The sequence below is a fragment of the Megascapheus bottae genome, chromosome 7 (genome assembly GCF_031878675.1).
Source record: "Megascapheus bottae isolate mThoBot1 chromosome 7, mThoBot2.hap1, whole genome shotgun sequence".
Taxonomy (NCBI): Eukaryota; Metazoa; Chordata; class Mammalia; order Rodentia; family Geomyidae; genus Megascapheus; species Megascapheus bottae.
Window position 1 is genome coordinate 54546842 of NC_143515.1, and position 20152 is coordinate 54566993.

The 20152-nt window shown below is 36.1% G+C and overlaps 1 protein-coding gene across 1 annotated transcript in view; it reads left to right on the forward strand.

Annotated features, from left to right (window-relative positions):
* Nucleotides 1-20152, forward strand: part of Lrpprc (leucine rich pentatricopeptide repeat containing) — an 89600-nt gene that overhangs the window by 22072 nt on the left and 47376 nt on the right. The window contains exons 10-21 of the mRNA XM_090337037.1: nucleotides 137-242; nucleotides 325-432; nucleotides 4334-4452; nucleotides 6305-6398; nucleotides 10118-10184; nucleotides 13002-13029; nucleotides 15656-15713; nucleotides 16695-16801; nucleotides 17018-17095; nucleotides 17400-17444; nucleotides 17797-17910; nucleotides 18807-18937. Of these exons, the coding sequence (XP_090193163.1) occupies nucleotides 137-242; nucleotides 325-432; nucleotides 4334-4452; nucleotides 6305-6398; nucleotides 10118-10184; nucleotides 13002-13029; nucleotides 15656-15713; nucleotides 16695-16801; nucleotides 17018-17095; nucleotides 17400-17444; nucleotides 17797-17910; nucleotides 18807-18937 (1055 nt within the window). The remainder of the gene's footprint in view (nucleotides 1-136; nucleotides 243-324; nucleotides 433-4333; nucleotides 4453-6304; nucleotides 6399-10117; nucleotides 10185-13001; nucleotides 13030-15655; nucleotides 15714-16694; nucleotides 16802-17017; nucleotides 17096-17399; nucleotides 17445-17796; nucleotides 17911-18806; nucleotides 18938-20152) is intronic.

Below are 20152 nucleotides of genomic sequence, written 5' to 3' on the forward strand. Positions count from 1 at the left end.
TCAAGTTAATGCATAGAGAAGTTACAGTTACTCAGTTCTTTTTTTCTTTAAATCCATCAAGGGCAAAATATTTACAGTAAGTGAATTTGGTGGATATTTACCAGTATAACTGATATGACTTTTTTTTCTCTCCTAGCCTAATGAGAAACTGATCAGCTACTGTAGAAAGTTAAAGGAAGTGAGGATGCATTCCTCTCCTTTGCAGTTCACCCTGCACTGCGCTTTAACAACCTGTAAAACCGGTACTATTTCATTTTGTTAAAACTGACAGTCACACAGATTTTGTCAAGGCAGCTTCATGGTATTTTATGTCATCTTTTTCAGATTTGGCAAAAGCTCTAATGAAGGCTTTGAAGGAAGATGGCTTTTCCCTCAGAACACACTATTTTTGGCCCTTGCTAGTCGCACATAAGAAGACAAAAAATGTTCAAGGTTAGGTTTTATCTCTTACTGATTTGAAATGGATCAGAGAATCAGTTTAAGAGTATATATACATATATTTGAATTCTCGGGGAAAGTATAATAATTCTTGAATATTAGATATAATGAGGAAGTGAAAGCATATTGTTTATATAATAGATATTAATGCAATTTTTATTTTAAAATTTGTGAATTCTTAAAATTTGAAAGAATATATCATGATGTACCTTTTGATTCTAATTTCATTTCTTGGTTCACCTCTGATGTTTGTATTCCAACAAGGGAGTGCAATTATAAACAGCTCATTTATTAATAGGGTTATTTTTTGAAAAAAACTTTCTGATATTAGTTTGTTTATCCTTACTAAAGTTACATATATAATCATATGAAAACAAAAGTTTGGCTATTTTCTTTGTGGGTCAGTCTCCTTCTTAACTGAGTTTTGTTACAATAATAGAAAAGGCAAGAAAACTTACTATAAAATGAGTGCTCATGACCTGACAGCCTGCTGATTGAAGGACAGAAATGCTCAATCTTTCAGCTCCTTAAGTACGTTTAAGCATTTAGCATACTTTTTCTTTGTACACATGGGATGTCTATAGGATATGAATAAGAACTGAACAAATATTAAATTTTAGAGTACAGTATCTAATTCTTTGGTTTGCATTATTGGTAATTCAGAAAGAGTAGTTTCATAAAAAGATGCTTTTAACAGAAGTACTTCCCCCTTGGGGAAACAAAAAAATGGTCTTTTTCATTTTATCTTGAGTATAATGTGCTTTGGAATGAGATGCAGAGTTGTTAGTGTGACACTGGGTGACAAACAAAATGCACAAACAACAAAAAAGTGCTTTTAGCAGAATTTCATATTGCAATTTTATTTTAAATATATAGCCGTCTTCTGGCTTAAAGGAAGTAGTGAAACAACTATTCCCTAATTGTTTCTGGCTATAAAAGTCTCTAAATCCTTTTTAGAAAAATCTTTGCGAAAACAATATGCTAGTTGATTAACTCTTTGTGTGTTTTCCCCTTCTGTAAGCTCTAAGAGGTAACATTGAGTCCTTGTTTTTGAATCATACAAAGTTTGCATCAAACTCTTGGGTCATGTTAATATTGTTTACCTTTATACAGTTGTGAAAATGCTTTTCCGAACCTATTAAAATATTTGTTTAAATTGACTTTTCTCAATCATATGATTATGTCTTGAGTTCAATCAGTTTCTCCATTGTTATTAACTTGGTAAACATAAAAGCTTTAGTTAGCCACTTTCTTTAGTTAGAGCTACAAATGTCTAGTTAGTAGAAAGGGACTTTGTCTTGAGTCTGTCTTTTCTTAGAATTTCTCCGTATTTACAGATTTCAGAGATTCCTTATTTAAAACTTATATTCCATTAGTAAAAAAAAAAAAAAAAAGAACCATGAAGGTTTCAGAAACTTAAGGTTCTACATCTATCTGTCAATAGTTCAAGGATTAGGATGGAGAAATCCCTTTTCTTTCTGTCCTGAGAAATAGTTGATTTGAGAAGACAGGAGATTATTTCCAGCTTTTCAAAACTCCTTTCTTGGGGGCTGGGAATAGCATGCACAAAGACCCAGGTTCAACTCCTGAGTACCATATACATAGAAAAAGCCAGAAGTGGTGGTATGGCTCAGGAGGCAGAGTTCTGGCCCTGAGAAAGCTCTAGGACAGTCTTCAGACCTTGAGTTCAAGCCCTGGGACTGGCTAAATAAATAAATAACCCTCCTTTTTCCTTTGCATAAGAGCTGGAAAAATAGGAAAATATGTATTCTAGAGTCTTATTTCTTGTCATAGGGAAATTAACAAGTGTTTTATTGTTTGTTGTGTCTTGAACTTAGGATCTTGTAGCCTTTTTACTCACTACTAGTATTCTACCACTTGAGCGATGCCTCCTGTCCAGCATTTGTTGTTTAATTGGAAATGGACTCTTACAGACTTTTCTGCCCTGTCTGGATTTTAGTCTTGATTCTCCAGGTCTCAGCCTATTGAGTAGGATTACATTTTGAGCCATTGTCACCAACTTCTGTGTATTCTTTGTAGTTTTGTGTAAGATTAGAAAGAATATTATTAGTGTAATGGCCTTATTCTTTGTCCAGTGGCATTTATACTTAAGCTGATAGAAATGACAGAAGGTAATAGCTGCAGGAGTGGAGGACATAGCAAACCTTTATTAAGGAAATCATATTTGGAGGCCAGATAAGACTGTACCAAATGAACAACAGGATAATCAAATTTGTATTGAGTTTTGGGCTATTTACCTATCAGCAATCTCTTGATTCTTTTACCTTCCTCATGACTCATCTTCCTTTGTTTGTTTATTTATACCTGTCCTGAGACTGAAATTTAAGCCTGCGAACTGTCCCTGCTCAAAGTTAATGCTCTACTACTTGGAGCTATACTGCTACTTTTGGCTTTTCTGATGGTTAATTGAATATAAGAGTCGCATAGATTAGGTCCTGCCTGAACTGACTTTCAACAACGATCCTCAGCTTTTAGGCTCCTAAGTTGGAAGGAGTGCAGGTGTGAGCCACCAGCATCTGACAAGATTTTCTGTGCCCACACACAGAAATTTCTTACTAAGGTAGTATAAGATTAATCTTTTATTTTATTTTTTTTTAATTAAAAACATCACCAGGCCAGGAGTGTGGCCTAGTGGTAGCGTGCTTACCTAGCAAGCATGAAGACCTGGGTTGATTTTCTAGGTACCACACACATAGAAAAAGCTGGAAGTGGTGCTGTGGCTCAAGTGGCAGAGTGCCAGCCTTGAGCAAAAGTGCTATAGGACAGTACAGGGTCTGAGTTCAAGCCCCCATACAAGTATTGTGAGGCACCCATTACATTCCTTGCTACTGTTTTTAAAAAGTACATTTCATTTACTTGTAAGAATTTATAAACATTGAGCAGCTCAATCATATTTTCCTTCTTATTGAGAAGTACTTTCCCCCTTTCATCTGGTCATAGTTACTAAAGTTGCTAGAGGACATCCAGGGGAGAAACTAACATCACCTGAGTGGAGGACAGTTGCCCAGCCTAGGCTTTCTGGAACTTCATAGTTTTGGTTAGAAATTTAGAGTTAATAGTTTTAATTTGACATTGACGTAAGCTAAAAAATAGCAGCATCCTGGATTCTTCCCTTTCTCAGTATTATTGGGAAAATGAGGCATCGTTGTCAGGGTAAAGTGTTCGATATTGAAATAATCTTTTTCTTTTTTTTTTTTTGCCAGTCCTGGGGCTTGAACTCAGGGCACTTGAGCCACAGCACTATTTCTGGCTATGTGTGGTTACTGAAGAATGGAACCCAGGACTTTATGCATGCTAGATGAGCGCACTACCAGTAGGCCACACTCCCAGCCTCTGAAATAAGGATCTTTATTTGCAATTTACTGGCCTGTTTGCAAACTTAAGAAAATCTGTTGCCTAGGGAAGTTGAAAAATTTCAAGGATATTTACAGTATTCACAATGGTCAGTATGCTGTAAATGAAGTCCCTAGTACTTATTTTTCTTATAACTGAAAATTTGTATTGTTGGACCAGTACCTATACTGTCCTAGTAGTCACCTTTCTATTACCTCTGAAATAGCAAACTCAGCCTTTACTTGGCTTACCGTTGCTTGAATGTTAGGTACCTTTGCCTCCAGCTTCCCTCCATGGTGATGCAATCTAGGATTTTACTGAACCAGCTATCCTGAGACTATAATTTTCTCAATCTCAGCATCCCACATAGTTTATAACAGGCAGGTGCCACTGCATATAGTTTGTGAAGCGTTCTCTCAAGCTTTTCTGCCCAGGCTGGCCTTCAACTATTATCCTCTTGATTGATTCCAGATGTGAACCAGATCTGATCTGAATGTATTCCAAGTTCTTCATCTCTGTTTCTATATTATATATGTTGCAGGTATAATTGATATCCTCAAAGTAATGCATGAATTTGGAGTGGATCCTGATCAGGAGACATACGTAAATTATGTCTTTCCATCCTTTGATAATGTAAAGTCAGTACGTGCTCATTTGGAGGTGAGTACAAGTATGATTTAATTTCTGAATTTAAGAAATAACCTTTTTACTTAATGTTGGTCATTAAAAAAAAAAGCCATTGAACTGGGGACTAAAACTGGTCTTGTATGGCAGTTTTCTAAAGCTCTGTAGATAACAGTGATTAGTATGGCATGTATCATAGTTTACCTTAAAAAGGCAAATCAACACTTTAACAGTACTACTTTTATTTTCCTGAATAAAAAGATTATTGGTTGGACTTCAAAGTATTTCTATCCTGAAATGTATTTATTGTCCTATCAGATAGGCAAAGTATTAATAAAAGACATTTGAAGAACTTGACCTGCAGTCCAGCAATTGCCTTTTCTATTTTCAGAACCAAATGTTGTATAATTAGGAACTGCATGGAAGAGTGCCACATATTTAATAAAATACTTCACAGCTATCCTCATGATTCTTGGAGTTTTCTAAAAATGTTAGGATCATTTTTAGGACTTATAACCTGACTTAAGAATTGTAACCTCTTTGTACAACTAATTAATAGTGAAGGAAGAAAAGAAGGGAAAATCATTAAGAAAGAAACACTGAGGGTATAGAGATAACTAGATGAAATAATATCATAGGGGATCAATAAACTTATCATTTCTGCTAAAGAAGTAAAAAGAAAACCCCCCTTTACTCGCACAGTGAAAACAAAGGAGGATACTCCTAGAAAAGAAATACAAAAGCACAGGGGCTATGTATATTTGATCTTATAATGAAATTAACTCCAGGAAATGAAGTTTTTTTCTTCGTTAAAAAGCAAAAACCTTTCTACATATTCTTTCTTTTTTAGTTTAATTTTGTTGTAAAGGTGATGTACAGAAGGGTTACACTTACATAAGTAAGGTAGTAAGTACATTTCTTTGTTTTTGCCAGTTCTGGACTTAAGCTTAGGGCCTGAGAGCACTGTCCTTGGACCACTTGAGCCTCCGCACCACTTCCAGCTTTTTTCTATGTATGTGGTACGGAGGAATCAAACCTGGGCCGTAGTGCATGCTGGCTTTGAAGCTTTGAATCTCGATCCTCATTTCTCAGCCTCCTGAGTAGCTAGGAGGCATGTTTCTTATAGTTAAGCTCATGCGTATAATCGTAGCTATTTAGAAGACTTAAATCTGAGCATTATGGTTTGTAATCAGCCTGAGTAGGAAAGTCTGTGAGACTTATCTCAATGAACCACCAAAATCTCAAAAGTAGAGCAGTGGCTCAAGTGGTTAAATGTTATCCTTGAGCACAAAGGCTCAGGGACAGCACCTAGGCACTGAGTTCAAGACCCAGGACCAACCTGGTTTGGTCCGATCTTTACTTGCTGTATGCTCCAGAATTTCATTTAAACTCCTCTTGTTCAGTCTCAAATGAGAAAAGTAAGTTGCTTCTACAACCTTCCCTGCACCATCCCCCCCCCCCCAAAAAAAAATACCCCACTATACTGGCAATATATTATCTATTTGAGAAAAAAACATCTGATTGGAATTCCATCTTAAAGTTTTTATTAGAATTTAGTTATTGAGCCCTTGGGTAGTATTTAAAAATCAATGTAAGGTGTTTAAAAATGAGCTATGGGGCTGGGAGTATGGCCCGCTTAGCATGCACAAAGCCCTGGGTTTGATTCCCTGGAACCACATTCACAGAAAAGGCTGGAAGTGTTGCTGTGGCTCAAGTGGCAAAGTGCTAGCCTTGAGCAAAAGAAAGACAGTGCCCAGACCCTAAGTTCAAACCCCAGGACTAGCCAACAGACAACCAAAAAAAAGTTCATCAGAGAATATGGTGATTGTATATTGAGAAATAATAAATTTGAATGAAACCTATATTGATAGATATACTTTATCTCTAGGAAAATGAATGTCTACCTAAAAGTACCACCTTTTCTCAAGCTGAAATTCGAAATGAAGCAATAAATGGGAACTTAGAGTACATTCTATCATTTTGTAAGTATTCATCATCATTATTAATTTGACTCATGTTGATTTCAGTTATTATTGAGGTCATGCAGGATAGATAGTTCATGTAACACATACAAGGGTTATGTTACATCAGACTAACAAGAAAGTTCAGAGGGCCAGGAGCATGACCTAGTGGTAGAATGCTTGCCTAGTATGCAAAAAGACCCAGGTTCAATTCCTTGGTACCACATACACAGAAAAAGCCAGAAATGATGCTGTGGCTCAAGAGGTAGAGTCCTAGCCTTCAGAAAGCCCAAGACAATGCCCAGGCCCTGAGTTCAAGCCCCAGGGCTAGAAAAGAGAGAGCGAGAGAGTAAGTGTGCGCGCACACACATGCATGCATGGAATACTTTGGAAATAAGCTGATGCTAGTGTGTAGTTTGGGCTTGGGGACCCTGAAGACTTGCAAAGCATTTTAGGAAAGTTGGATGAGATACTGTTTTTGAAAGTATTTTCTGAACTTAGACCCATCTATTATGACCATAAGTCTCATGAAGCCATTCCTAGACTTCCTTAATACTAACATAGCAAATATTTATCTATATTTAAAAGTGCTGTGGTACAATATAGTATTCTTCTTGTAATAGATTCACCTTTGGTGGTAGACAAAGTAATGAGCTTAAATGATATGCTCAAGGTTTGAATTGAGCCAGAAGCACGATCTAATGGTTTAACTTTTTTCCTTCTACCATACCCCATTTTACTTTTAGTAAGTTCTTTAATAAGATATTCTTTAAAGCATTCACTTTGAACCCATTCATGTTATTTGTCATGCTTTCTGCTCTTGTGAAAAATCCATAATTTAAAACCAGACCACAGAAAGAGCAACTTCTAGCACCTTAAAAGTTAAAATCAGTTATGCTGGGCGCTAGTGGCTTGTGCTTGTTGTCCTAGCCACTCAGAAGGCTGAGATCTGAAGATCATGATTTGAAGCTAGGCCAGTTAGGTAAGTCTGGGAGAGTTTTATCTGCCAGAAAATCTAAAAGTAAGAGTTGTGGCTGTAGCCTTGAGCAAGTGAAGTTCAGGGACAGGCACAGGCCTTGAGTTCAAGCCAGATTATTTGATATTGATAGCTAGTTAATAAAATACTAGCCTAGTTATAAAATACTTCATTAACTAGATATAGTATTGTATGGAAAAGGGAGAATCCATTATGAACAGTGGTGATTGTTAGAGGTATAGTTGTTTGAGTCAGAGCTTGGGATTAATGCTGGCTGCTGAGTGTATTGATTTTACCTTCCATTCTGTATATATAATACATAGAATCCCATACCTGACAAGTTGAAAACAGAAGCATTAGCTGAGGAGTCTAGCTAGGCTCATAAGGTGCATCCCCCAGAGCTGCCTTTCCCTTTTATCATGCCATCCATTCCACTTTATTGCCAACCTCTTTTCCAGACTTGTTTTTGTTGCTAAGGAAACTAGATGCTTTATGTCAGCAGCCTTCCTGGGGCTGAGATGGTTCTGATCACCTTTTTAAATGGGGGTGTGGGGGTGAGACTTGTCAGTATTCTGTAAAATACTATCTTGAAATAGTATAAAAATACGTTTTCAAGAGGTTGTTTATTAAAATTGAAAAAGGAAAATGCACAGCTCTGTAAGTCTGAAGAATATTTGAGCTGACTCCTGTCGTTCCCGATTCTCTTGATTTTATATGTCTTTGAAGAACAGTTCTGTAATACCTAGTATTTGCTTTAGGCAGCTTTAGATATGTATTTTCTTAAAGAATGAATGAGGAAGGGTAGATGGATTATCTATCAAATTTGTGGGTACTTGGGTATGTCCTCCCTTTTTATTTCTGGGCATGCCAAATTCATTTGGTCAGTCAAAATCATCAAAGGTTACTGAAAGGCATGTGATGGTGTTGATTTCAGATTCCTTGAGTACAGGTCTTTTTTTTTTTTTTCCCTAGTCCTGGGCTTGAGCTCAGGGCCTGAACACTGTCCTTGGACTTTCTCAAGGCTAGAGCTCTACCACTTGAGCCTCAGCACCACTTCCGGCTTTTTTCTATGTATGTGGTACCAAGGAATCGAACCCAAGTCTTTGTGCATGCTAGGCAAGCACTCTACCACTAGGCCAAACTCCCGGCCCAAGTACAGGTCATTTTTAAATGACTTATGTTTTCAGATGTTGTAATATCACTAGGAAACTTAAGCTCCTTGTTCAAAATGTGTGATAGTTTATTTAAACAATTCTCATGAGGATGGGTATTGTTATTGTTACTTATTCCTTAACAGATCCAAGTAAATCTTTTAAATGATGGATTCTTTGCATGGATTCTTCAAAAAATTAGCCAGATATCTGAAGCTTATGCTTAACCCAAATTTATATACTGTCTTCAGAGTTTGCCTTTGCTGTGAATACCTATTTCTCATTCCATTAGGTTGCTTGTACCATTCAAAAGTCACATTATATTGGAAAAGTTAAATTAGTATAGATTAATTATAACATGATGGCATTGTAATACATCTGCAAGGGAAAGTAAATTCAAGAGGTCTATAATGATCTCATTTACCCTTTGCTAGTTATGACAAGGGTTATACAAAGAAGAATCAGTATCAGGCCCGAGTCTTAAGGTAAGGTAGATCAGGCTTACAAATCAGCATTGAAACACTCAAAGTTGTTGAGTAGCCAAAGTGATGATTATTTTGCTGTAACTTCAAGTTGTCTCCCTTGTGTTAATAATACAGATCATTGATCCTGGTGAAAATGGAATGAGAAAGTGTGAATAGTTCAGCAGAACCCTGTTCTTCTCTTAGAAAAGAGCTTTTTCTTCTGCCTGTAAAGGATTTTCTTTCTTTTTTTGTAGTCTTTCTAGAGTCTCCCCTTGTCCAATAACCAACTGCTCAGTTATATGTACTCGTTATATAAGGTCATTCAAGTATGATATCTTAGTAATTGTCATTTTTCAAAAAGAATTGTTATAGCATAATTTATTAGTTGTATATGTTCTTGAAAATGAAGTAAAATTCCTGAGAATGATTTTATTGCAAATATTTTACTGTATTATTTACTTAATTTTGTATGAAAACATTTTTTACAATTTCCTAATTGAAAAGCTATTGGTCAAAATGTTGTCAAGCCATGTTCATGCCTATAATCCTAGCTATTCAGGGTGCTGACATTTGAGAATCATAGTTCGAAGCCAGCCTTGAAAGAAAAGTCTACCTCCAGTAAACTACCAAAAAAGTTCCAAGTGGGGCTGTGGCTCAGTTGGTAGAGCAAAAGAACCTTGAGCAAAAGAAGCTCAGGGACAGTGTCTAGGTCCTGAGTTCAAGCCCCAGGACAGGTACACACACACAAACACACACACACACACACACACACACACACACTCACACACTCTCACACTCACGCACAAAAGTATTGTCAGCTGAGCACTGGTGGCTCACACCTCCAATCCTAGTTACTCAGGAGGCTGAGATTTGAGGATCATGGTTCAAAGCCAGCCTGGGTACAAAAGTCCATGAGACTCTTATCTCCATTTAACCACCAGAAAAGCGTAAGTGGCACTGTGGTGCAAATGGTAGAGAGCTAGCCTTGAGCTAAAAAAGAGCTCAGGGATAGCACCTAGGCCCAGAGTTCAAGCCCCATTACTGACAGAAAAAAAAACAACAACAAAAAACCCACCAAGTATTGTCAGATAAGTTGGTAATTTGTTTATTGTTTGGTCCAAGGTTTTTGATGGTCATTTTCTTTTGCAGTGGAATCTAATACATCACCTTTCTCGCTCAGTTCTTTGAGAGGCAGCCTAATTCTAGGCTTTAGGAGGTAAGATTATCTGTACATCTTTTGGGCTGGCTATGGGCCTATTTCTTCTTTTGTAATGAATGAAGAAAGATAGTTACCTTTATTTTCTAATAAGTGAAGTGTTTTTGCAAGTCTTGCTACTTAATATTGTGTTCTTTGGGGGCATTTGTAAGCCCTTTATTTCTTACTTTCCCTTGTTCTTACATGTAATTGGAATCTGCATGATAAGTTGTTCTTGTTGTTTTTCAGCTTAAGTTCTTTGTAGCCTTTATTGTGTCTTACTCTTTCCTGTGTAGTATTTTATCCTAGTGACATCTTGAAGCCTCTTTTTTCACTGACTTTTGACCAGAGATAAAACAAAAAAATTTGAACTCCTATGGACTCTGCTTTGTAACTGATAGGTGGCTTAAATAAAACTCTTGTATTTGTTGAATAAACTGTTTCTTTTTTTTTTTTTTTTTTTTTGCCAGTCCTGGGCTTGAGCTCAGGGCCTGAGCACTGTCCTTGGACTTTCTCAAGGTTAGAGCTCTACCACTTGAGCCTCAGCCCCACTTCCGGCTTTTTTCTATGTATGTGGTACCGAGGAATCGAACCCGGGTCTTCATGCATGCTAGGCAAGCACTTTAACCACTAGGCCAAACTCCCGGCCCTGAATAAACTGTTTCTATATCCAAAAATTTGATTATTGTGAGAATGTAATATAATTGGAGTCCTATAGGCGGTGTGTTATCTTTTACCTTTTTTTTAAAGAAAACATTTTATTGACACTGATTTTTAATATCATATTTCAAATGTTACATTTAACAAACTATTCAAGAAGGGAATCTGTATGCAATCACTGGTACATAAATTTTGGAACATAAAATTAAGCTGAGAGTTTGTATGTCATATCAATCCATATAACATGTCTATAGATTATATATCCCATCATATATTTTTATGTCTATGTAGTTATGTTTATATCTCCAAGACCATGTCCTTAACCTTGGGTACCCAAATATTGAATCATCGTTTTTGTTCTGTTTGGGTGTAATGTCCACATATCAAGGAGGCCATGTGCCTTTTGTTCCTTTGATCTTGCTCAACATGATTTGCTCTGGTTTCATCCACTTCCCAGAGAATGCCATTATATTATCTTGTCTGTTAGCTATGTAGAATTCCATTGTATATATGTACCACAGTTTTTGTATCCATTCATCTGCAGTAGGGCATCTGGGTTGTTTCCATTGTTTGGCTTTTGTGAATAGTGCAGTAATGAACAGGGCTGTGCAGGTGTCCTTATCATATCCTGGGTTATGATGCTCAGGGTAGTCGTATGGGAGCTGGATCATAGGGAAGGTCTAGGTATAGTTTTTTTGTTTTTGCCAGTCCTGGCCCTGAGCTCAGTGCCTGAGTACTGTCCTTATGTTTTCTTAAAGCTAATGCTCTACCACTTGAGCCTCAGCACCACTTCTGGCTTTTTTCTATGTATGTGGTACCAAGAAATCGAAGCCAGGTCTTTATGCATGGTAGGCAAGCACTCTACCACTAGGCCAAACTCCCAGCCTGCACTTATTTTTTTTTTTTTTGCCAGTCCTTGAACTTTCTCATAGCTACAGCTCTACCATTTGAGCCTCAGCACTACAGCTTTTTTCTGTGTGTGTGGTACCAAGGAATCAAACCCTGGTCTTCGTGCATGCTAAGAAAGCATTCTACCACTACGCCAAACTCCCCCCCCCTTTTTTTTTTTACTTAGCATAATGTCCCTGAAGTCCCTACAAGTTGTGGCATGCATCTATAGGTTATTTTTAGGGTAAAAATAGGAAAGTGCTGTGTATCAACTGTGTCAGAATATCATTCCATCAAAAAGCCTATGAAGTTTTGTGAGTCCTAGTTGTTTTCACTGTAAAATTACCATGAAAACCGTTTTCATAGTTTGAATTAAAGACATACTTTGTAGACATCAAGTATTTAAAATTTATAGGTAATGTAAGATCAGCATTCATTTTCCTGTATTTCTGAATGTTTGTAACAGTTCTTAAGCCTTTGTCTTTTATGACATTAACCTTGTTTGAGAATGTAGGTTAGGTTTTTGTTTGTTTGCTTGTTTGTTTTGTGGGTCATGGGGCTTGAACTGGTCCTGGGTGCTGTCCCTGGGCTCTTCAGCTCAAGTCTACTGCCCTACCCCTGGGCCTAGGCTGTGTCCTTGAGCTTTTCTACTCAAGCCAACCACCCTACCCTTGAGCCAAGTCCCACTTCCAGTTTTCTAGAGGTTAATTGGAGAGTCTCAGGTCCTTTTTTTACCTGGGCTGGCATTGAACCTTGACTCTCAGATCTGTCTTGTGAGTAGCTAGGATTATAGGTATGAGCCACGGCTCCTGGCTCTGGGTTAGGTATTTTATAGAATGTTCCTAATCATGGTTCTTCCTGATTGGCTTCAGTTTCATCCCCAAACTAGAATATTACTGTGGTGATATTCTTGTCTTTTCAAGAATCACATTTAAAGACACACTGTGCATCTCATTGATGATACTATTTTTGATTTGTCCAGGTATTCCATTTCTACATTCTAAACTTAATTTCCCCTTTAACGACTAGTCTATGAGCAGATACTTAAATCCCAACAACTTAGAAATTATTTAAAATGATTCTTATCCTAACCTGATTCTTATTTTGAAGAATCACAGTAGATGAGGGTTATTAGTTCTAAATTACCTTATCATAGTCATTCAGCTTGATTTTGCACACACTTATTTACTTGTTAAAAGCTTTTACCTGTATATTATATAATTATATGTATTTTAACAACATGTTTTTTAAAACGTGAGCTTATTTTTAATCCTTTGCTGCCCTCTGCAGGTCTGTGAACGTAGATGTCTGGAGCAAGGTGAGTATTTCCAGTACTGCAAGTTATAAGGCAAATCAGTTAAGAGCAAGAGTTTTAATAGTTTCACATATTAATGATGTACTAGTATAAACAGATGTAGAATCTTAAAATTGGTAGTGCTGAAATAGAAACTTTGTTTCAGAAATCTTGACGTAGTCCTAAAATCTTTTTAAGATTGACCTTACATTTTAATGGTTTTCTAAATATACGTCTAAGCATACATTTGTATGCTTTATATAAATGGTTTGTACACCAACTTTGTAATGTTACCTTTTCAAAAAATTAATCATTTTATGCAGGAAGAACAATAATACATTGAAAGATTTTTCAACTTAATATAGTCGGAATGTATATTTACTGAAATTCCCAATTTAAAAAAACTTTTGTCTTTTTTTGCAATGTCAGGATTTGGATCTATGGCCTATACAGGTTTGCAAGTATGTTTCTACTTAGCTATAACATCAACCAAAAAAAATTTTTTTTATTAGTCATGGGGTTTGAGCTTTGGTCTTGGGTGCTGTCCCTTAGCTTCAGTTCAAGGCTCCTTACTGGTCTACCACTTGAGCCACAGCACCACTTCTGATTTTTCTGATGGTGGTTGGGAATAAGAGTCTCATAGACTTTTATGCCTGGAATGGCTTTGAACCTCCATCTTCAGATCTCAGCCTCTTGAGCTAGCTAGGATTACAGATGTGAGCTCCCGGCACCTGACCCAAAAGTGTTTTTGTTGTTGTTGTTGTTGTTTTATTAAAGAATTTATTAACATTGATTTTTACATCATACTTTAAATGAGAAGTTTAACAATCAAGTGTTCAAGGGGGAATCTCTATTTACAATCACTAGGACTTAGGTATTTTGGTTTTTTTGTTTTGTTTTGTTTTGGTTTTTTTTGCCCAGTCCTGGGCTTGAGCTCAGGACCTGAGCACTGTACTTGGACTTTCTCAAGGCTAGAGCTCTACCACTTGAGCCTCAGCATTACTTCTGGCTTTTTTCTATGTATGTGGTACCGAGGAATCGAACCCGGGTCTTCTTCATGCTAGGCAAGCACTCAACCACTAAGCCAAACTCCCGGCCCCTAAATGCTAAGTCCCAAAAGTGTTTTTTAAGGTCTAAATTTCATTCATTTCTATTCAAGTGTTAACTTGAAATGCCATTGAAACTGTACACTCAATTCTAATATACACTCTTATCTAAAAATATTAGTTCTACCCAGAGATATTTCCGTTGCTTCATTAACTGTATCATTGTTCAAAATTGACAGTTTGTATGACCACGTTACAACTGATGTGTAGCTACAATTTGTGTTACCACTTTATGTCTTCTTTGTGTATTTTGATTAAAAGGAAGTTTGTGGGATAATTGCTTTTTGCTTTTGTACAATTTTTGTTTCTATCTTAGCTATTTTTTGAATTTCCATTAAATGAAACATGATTTTCATGGTGGCATATGGCCTCTGTTACCTAATACTAGAAGTAAATGCGGTTTCAGTTCCTAATTCTTACAGTATGTTCTAGCCCTTTAGAGAACATGTAAGGTCAACTACAAATACCACATAATGTTCAAAAATCTTAACCCATATCAATTTGGACAGCTTTTATATGTTTCTGTTCTGACTTCAGCCTCAAGGTCTATATAGAACTACTGTGTGTTATGCGTTACTGCTCAGCAGTATGGCTGTGGAGCAATTTCAGTCATAAAATAAGTATTAGAATTACTTTTCTTTTTTTTTTTTTTTGTATGGCGGGGCTTGAACTTGGTCTGGGCACTGTCCCTGAGCTCTTCGGCTCCTGGGTACCACTCTACCCTTGAGCCAAGCCCTACTTCCCATTTTTCTAGAGGTTAATTGGAGAGAAGCATCTCAGGTCTTTTTGTGCCCGGGCTGGCTTTGAACCTTGATCATCAGATCTCATCCTGAGTAGCTAGGATTATATATGTGAACCCAGCTAATATTAGAATTTTTTAAGTTAAAAATTTGCTGATGGAATTAATGTTTATGGATGTAATTGATAAGAAGATTCTTATACAAACAACTTAAAAATATTTTACCTCTTTCATTTTAGTGCCACTAAAATATATGGAAAAATGTCTTTGAATAACAAAAAGCTTCAAATTATTTATTGGTCCATCACAGTGCCACATGTTAGCTGGCCTGTGCTTATTAACCTAGTTCTGAGGAGGCTGAACCAGAAGGATGAAAATTTATAGTCAGCCTGGGCTACATATGTAGATCCTGTTTCAAAAAACCTAAGTCAAGAAAGGGAATGCACTGGTCTGATTTCAATGAGACTAAAAATAGTGTGATAGCAAGTTATATTGGTTCATAATTTCTGTATGTCATTTGTTACTTAGTAAGAATTAATTTAAAATAATATGCAAACATCACTTGAGAGACTTTCTTTGTGACATTGCAGTTTTCCTTCAATGTGGGTTTGGTTTTATTTTTAGAAGACAAACCTATTATTTAAAAACAAAACAATCTGCTGTGTGGGTGGGGGTGGTTTTAGATTACTGTGATATAGAATAATACCTTACTAGGGAGAGGTTTTATTTCAAGAATTCAATTTCAGATTGTATTTGTTCTTGTGTGCTTCTCTTGCTGCAATGCACGAATTTTCTGTCTTACCAGATCACAGAATTGTGGTACAAGGATGGACGTTATTGCCAGGACCCTTCAGGACCAACGGGTAGCGTTTCAATTTCGATGATTGTAACTTATCCACACATCCATTCTTCTCTGTAATGATGGGCTAGAAGGATTACAACAATAAACACTTCTCTTTTGAAAGTGAAATTTGAAAACATTTGGTTACAAATCTTTATATTGATAACCGTTTTTTAAGAGAATTGGAATAGTTTTTCTTTTCAGGTATAAAGGAAATGTTTCTTACAGAATCTATAGAAACAAGCTTAAGATAAGAGAATATCTGTTTATGTGATTTTAATATAAAGTAGGAAAAATCTTGTAATATTTTTAACTTAAATATAATTTATTACTCAGAAGGTATTTTGGCATGTAATGTTTTTTATTTGTTTTATAGTGCAGCTTAGATTATATAGTTTTCTTCAAGAAACTACTTTTCTGGAAGTTTAAATCTCTTATCCTGAACATTGGCCCTATACGTTTTATGCTTGAATGCTTAAGAAAAGTACTGTTGTTACAAAACATCTTTGTTAATCTTGTATTTTCATTGGCTAATAGGCAGCCCTCAATGGGATTAAAATTATTTAACTTTCTATATTCCAGATTTAACAGTCCTTTCTAATTTTATATATTTTTCCTCATAATGTTAAAAGGAATATAGACATGTGTAAAAGACATTTATTTATTCTCACTATTTGTGGTTTGGACAGGAGAGGAATATAAGGCCTTGGGCAGGACCACTTCTGTCACAGAATGGTGGAAAAAAATAGATTGAAGTAAGATTCAGTACTGAAAAGCTGTCACTCGGTCTGAAAATAATTAATATTCCTTTCACTCACCAGTTAGATATGTGCTCCCAAACCACATAATCTCTATGCCTCAGTGATCATTGTTGCCATTTCAGAGCCTCTCATCAGGGTGACATCTCACACCAAAATGATTTCTTATAAATTAATCTTGATAACATGACAGTCTCAGTAATTTTAGTGGAATGCTTTCTCTTGTATTTTTTTTTTTCCCACAGAAGCTGTTGGCTATTTTCTTTATAACTTGATTGACAGCATGAGTGACTCAGAGGTACAGGCCAAGGAGGAGCATTTGAGACAATACTTCCATCAGCTGAAGGAGATGGTACCATTTCATTTTTTGCTATATAATGCCTGTTCCTTCTGACATGTATCTATTAGATTTGAAATTGCAGCTTTTAAATACAACCAGACCACTTCTCAATGACATGCAAGAGTTGGAGACTTAAATTATGTCTGAGATAATTTCTGCTAGACAAATTTTGATTTAGTTGTCGAGATCTCAGGGTTTTCTTTTTTTCTCTCCCTTCCCCTCATACAGAACGTAAAAATTCCTGAAAATATCTACAGAGGCATTCATAATCTGCTGGATAACTATCATGTTCCTGAATTGATTAAGGTGTGTGAAAATAATAATCAACTTTATGAAGTGTTTATTTGTAAAAGCTTGTTAAAATTTTATGTATGATACTTTTGGCCAAATTTTTTATTCAATGATACCGAAATAGTAAAACAAAACCTTTCATTAATTGTGGGTAAAAGCTGTTTATATATTAAAATATTAATGGCTGATAATTTCTGCACAGTTTTAGAAAGATACCAGTAAAATGAGGTATAGGGTTTTGAAAACTTGCTTTCAATATTTCCTATTTAGTTTATCCTATGTCCTCTAATTTTGTGCTCATTTAAAATCCCAACTTTAGGATGTTAAGATGTTGGTTGAAAAAGAGAAGATAGATTCTCCAAAAGTAAGTTGATTTTGAGCAGTTCTACATTTCTATAATAATGGTGTGTATTGAGAATCCTGGGCTGTGTCATTGTAAAACTAGTAATTCCTGGCATTTTTATAATTTTGTATACCTATAAGAAGTTGGTAATTCTCAATCCTCATCTCAGAAAAATAAACAAAAATCTAGGAAATCTGCTTATGTTATTGGGGTGGGGTGTTCATGAACCTTTGGAGATCATCCCTGGATTATCAGACATCATTTAAGATGAGAAAAATAGAAATGAAAAGTAAATGTAAAGGGTAGAGAGACAATATTTCATTTTATAGTAGAATTTTATAGTAATTTTCTTTCTTTCTTTCCACCTTTGTAGACTTCACAATTTTCATCATCTTATTTAGAGTCCACACTTGAGCAACTGAAAGCTAAAAATCAACCTATAGGAGATACCCTAAAGCAACTTATACTAACGCTTTGTTCAGAAGAGGTAACATTTTAAAAATATTTCAAATTTTGTATTTGGGTAAAATAGTCTATATAGATAATGGTAAACACACCCAGTGTACTACTTACTATTTTTACAATTGATTATTGCTTGAAAACAATGCAATTAAATGAAAGGTTAACTAATTTCAGATACACCTTGAATGGCATGTTTTCAGGTTGCTGTAGTTTGTTTATGATAATCTGCAAAGTGAATGATAGTAACAGCTGTGATAGGTTTATCATACATGCCAAATGTCCTTTCAAGCCATGGTGCTGGTCTCTTATATCTAGATTGTCAAGCAACTGATACATGCAATAGTCATTTGCAAGTCAAATACTAGAGGTTGTTAATGCAGGGATTGAAATTCCATTTTCCTTCTGGTAAAAAGCTCTTTCTAAGATAAAGGGTCTGTTGCCTCTTTTTCAGCAGGCACCCAGCTGTACTTGATGTTCATTTTAGTGTGTGTCTGTAATTTGTGGGCTATCACCAGACATTTTTTGGTTTTTAGTTGAGTATGATTCAATCATAAGTCTGTGGCCTTAAGGAAAAAAAATCCAATATAACTTTCAGATAGCTCAGTACTTTTATTATATTCTTAAAGATTTTGTAATACTTGCTCTAGTAAACTTGATAAACTTTTAAATGATATTTATTTCCACATGTGGAAGTTTCGCTTTTAGAAGAAGCTGACTTGAGAAATGATTAATCTGAAAATTTTTTTAAACATGCCTTAGATTTGTATGTAGTTTTTTAAAGGATGAATGAAAATACCAGGGGGGCAGGGTAAAATCTATAATACATCAAAGTACTAACAATAATTTGTCTAAACTCTGAATACTAAAACTGACATTTTTGCCTTTATATTAATTTTCCTCTTTTTCATTTCAATATTTTAGAATATGCAAAAGGCTCTTGAATTAAAAGAAAAATATGAATCAGACATGGTTATTGGTGGCTATGCAGCTTTAATAAACTTATGCTGTCGACATGATAATGCAGAAGATGCATTGAGCTTGAAACAGCAATTGTAAGTACCTTAGTACAAAAGCAAGTCATCAGCATTTATGCTGATGCACAGAGCTTGATGAATCACCTAGACTGAATGTTACTGCCACATAGACTTTTAAAAATTCTTTACTGTCATTGCCTTTAGTTTTGTGGCATAAGGGCTCTTTGACTTGTTTTCAACAGGGTTTGTGTGTGTGTGTGTGTGTGTGTGTGTGTGTGTGTGTGTGTGTGTGTGTGTATGTAAATAAATTTATTTATTTTTGCCAGTCCTGGGCTTGAGCTCAGGGCCTAAGCACTGTCCTTGGACTTTCTCAAGGCCAGAGCTCTACCACTTAAGCCTCAGCACCACTTCCAACTTTTTCTATGTATGTGGAACCGAGGAATTGAACCCCGGTCTGTGAGCATGCTAGGCAAGCACTCTACCACTAGGCTAAACTCCTGGCCCAGCAAAGTGTATTTTTAAGTATGGTAAAACATTGTAGTTTTCAGATCAAGGTTTGCCCCCATTGGTTATACAATTGTTTATCACAGCAGTGTTATTTTATGTGCCCTGATAATGTTTACTTTTTGACATTGTAGTGTGTACAAGCTTCTGTCCATTTCTCAGGGATCTTTGATTTCCCATCTTTACAGATTTATCAGATAAATTTTGGGGTTGATAATTTATTTCATTGCTGAAGGCTAGTGTCATGAAGCCAAGGCTAGTGTCACACAGCCAAAGCATTTCTTTTGAATGTGTGTCATGGGGCTTGAACTCAGCCTGGGCCTTGTCCCTGAGCTCTCAGCTCAAGGCTACTGCCCTACCCCTGGGTCTGAAAGGTGTTCCTGAGCTCTTCAGCCCAAGGCTACCACCCTACCTTTGAGCCAGGCCCCAGTCCCAGTTTTCTAGAGGTTAATTGGAGTCTCGGGTCCTTTTGTGCCAGCGCTGGCTTTCATCCTGATCCTCAGACCTCAGCCTCTTGAGTAGCTAGGATTACAAGCGTGAGCCACTGTGCCCAGCTAAGCTAAAGGATTTCTTTAGCAGTATCTTCTGTAGATGGATATAGTATACGTATAGAGTTAGATGTTTACTTCTGTAGTTACTCTGAATGTGGTTATGTGTGAACAGATAAATAATTTTAGAAATAAGTTCAGAATAGAAGTCAGTGTGAATAACAATTCAGATGTTCTGATGAGCTTTTGGGAAGTAATAAAATGGCTATTGCTGTCTATTTCGTTCATTGACTTTTAACAT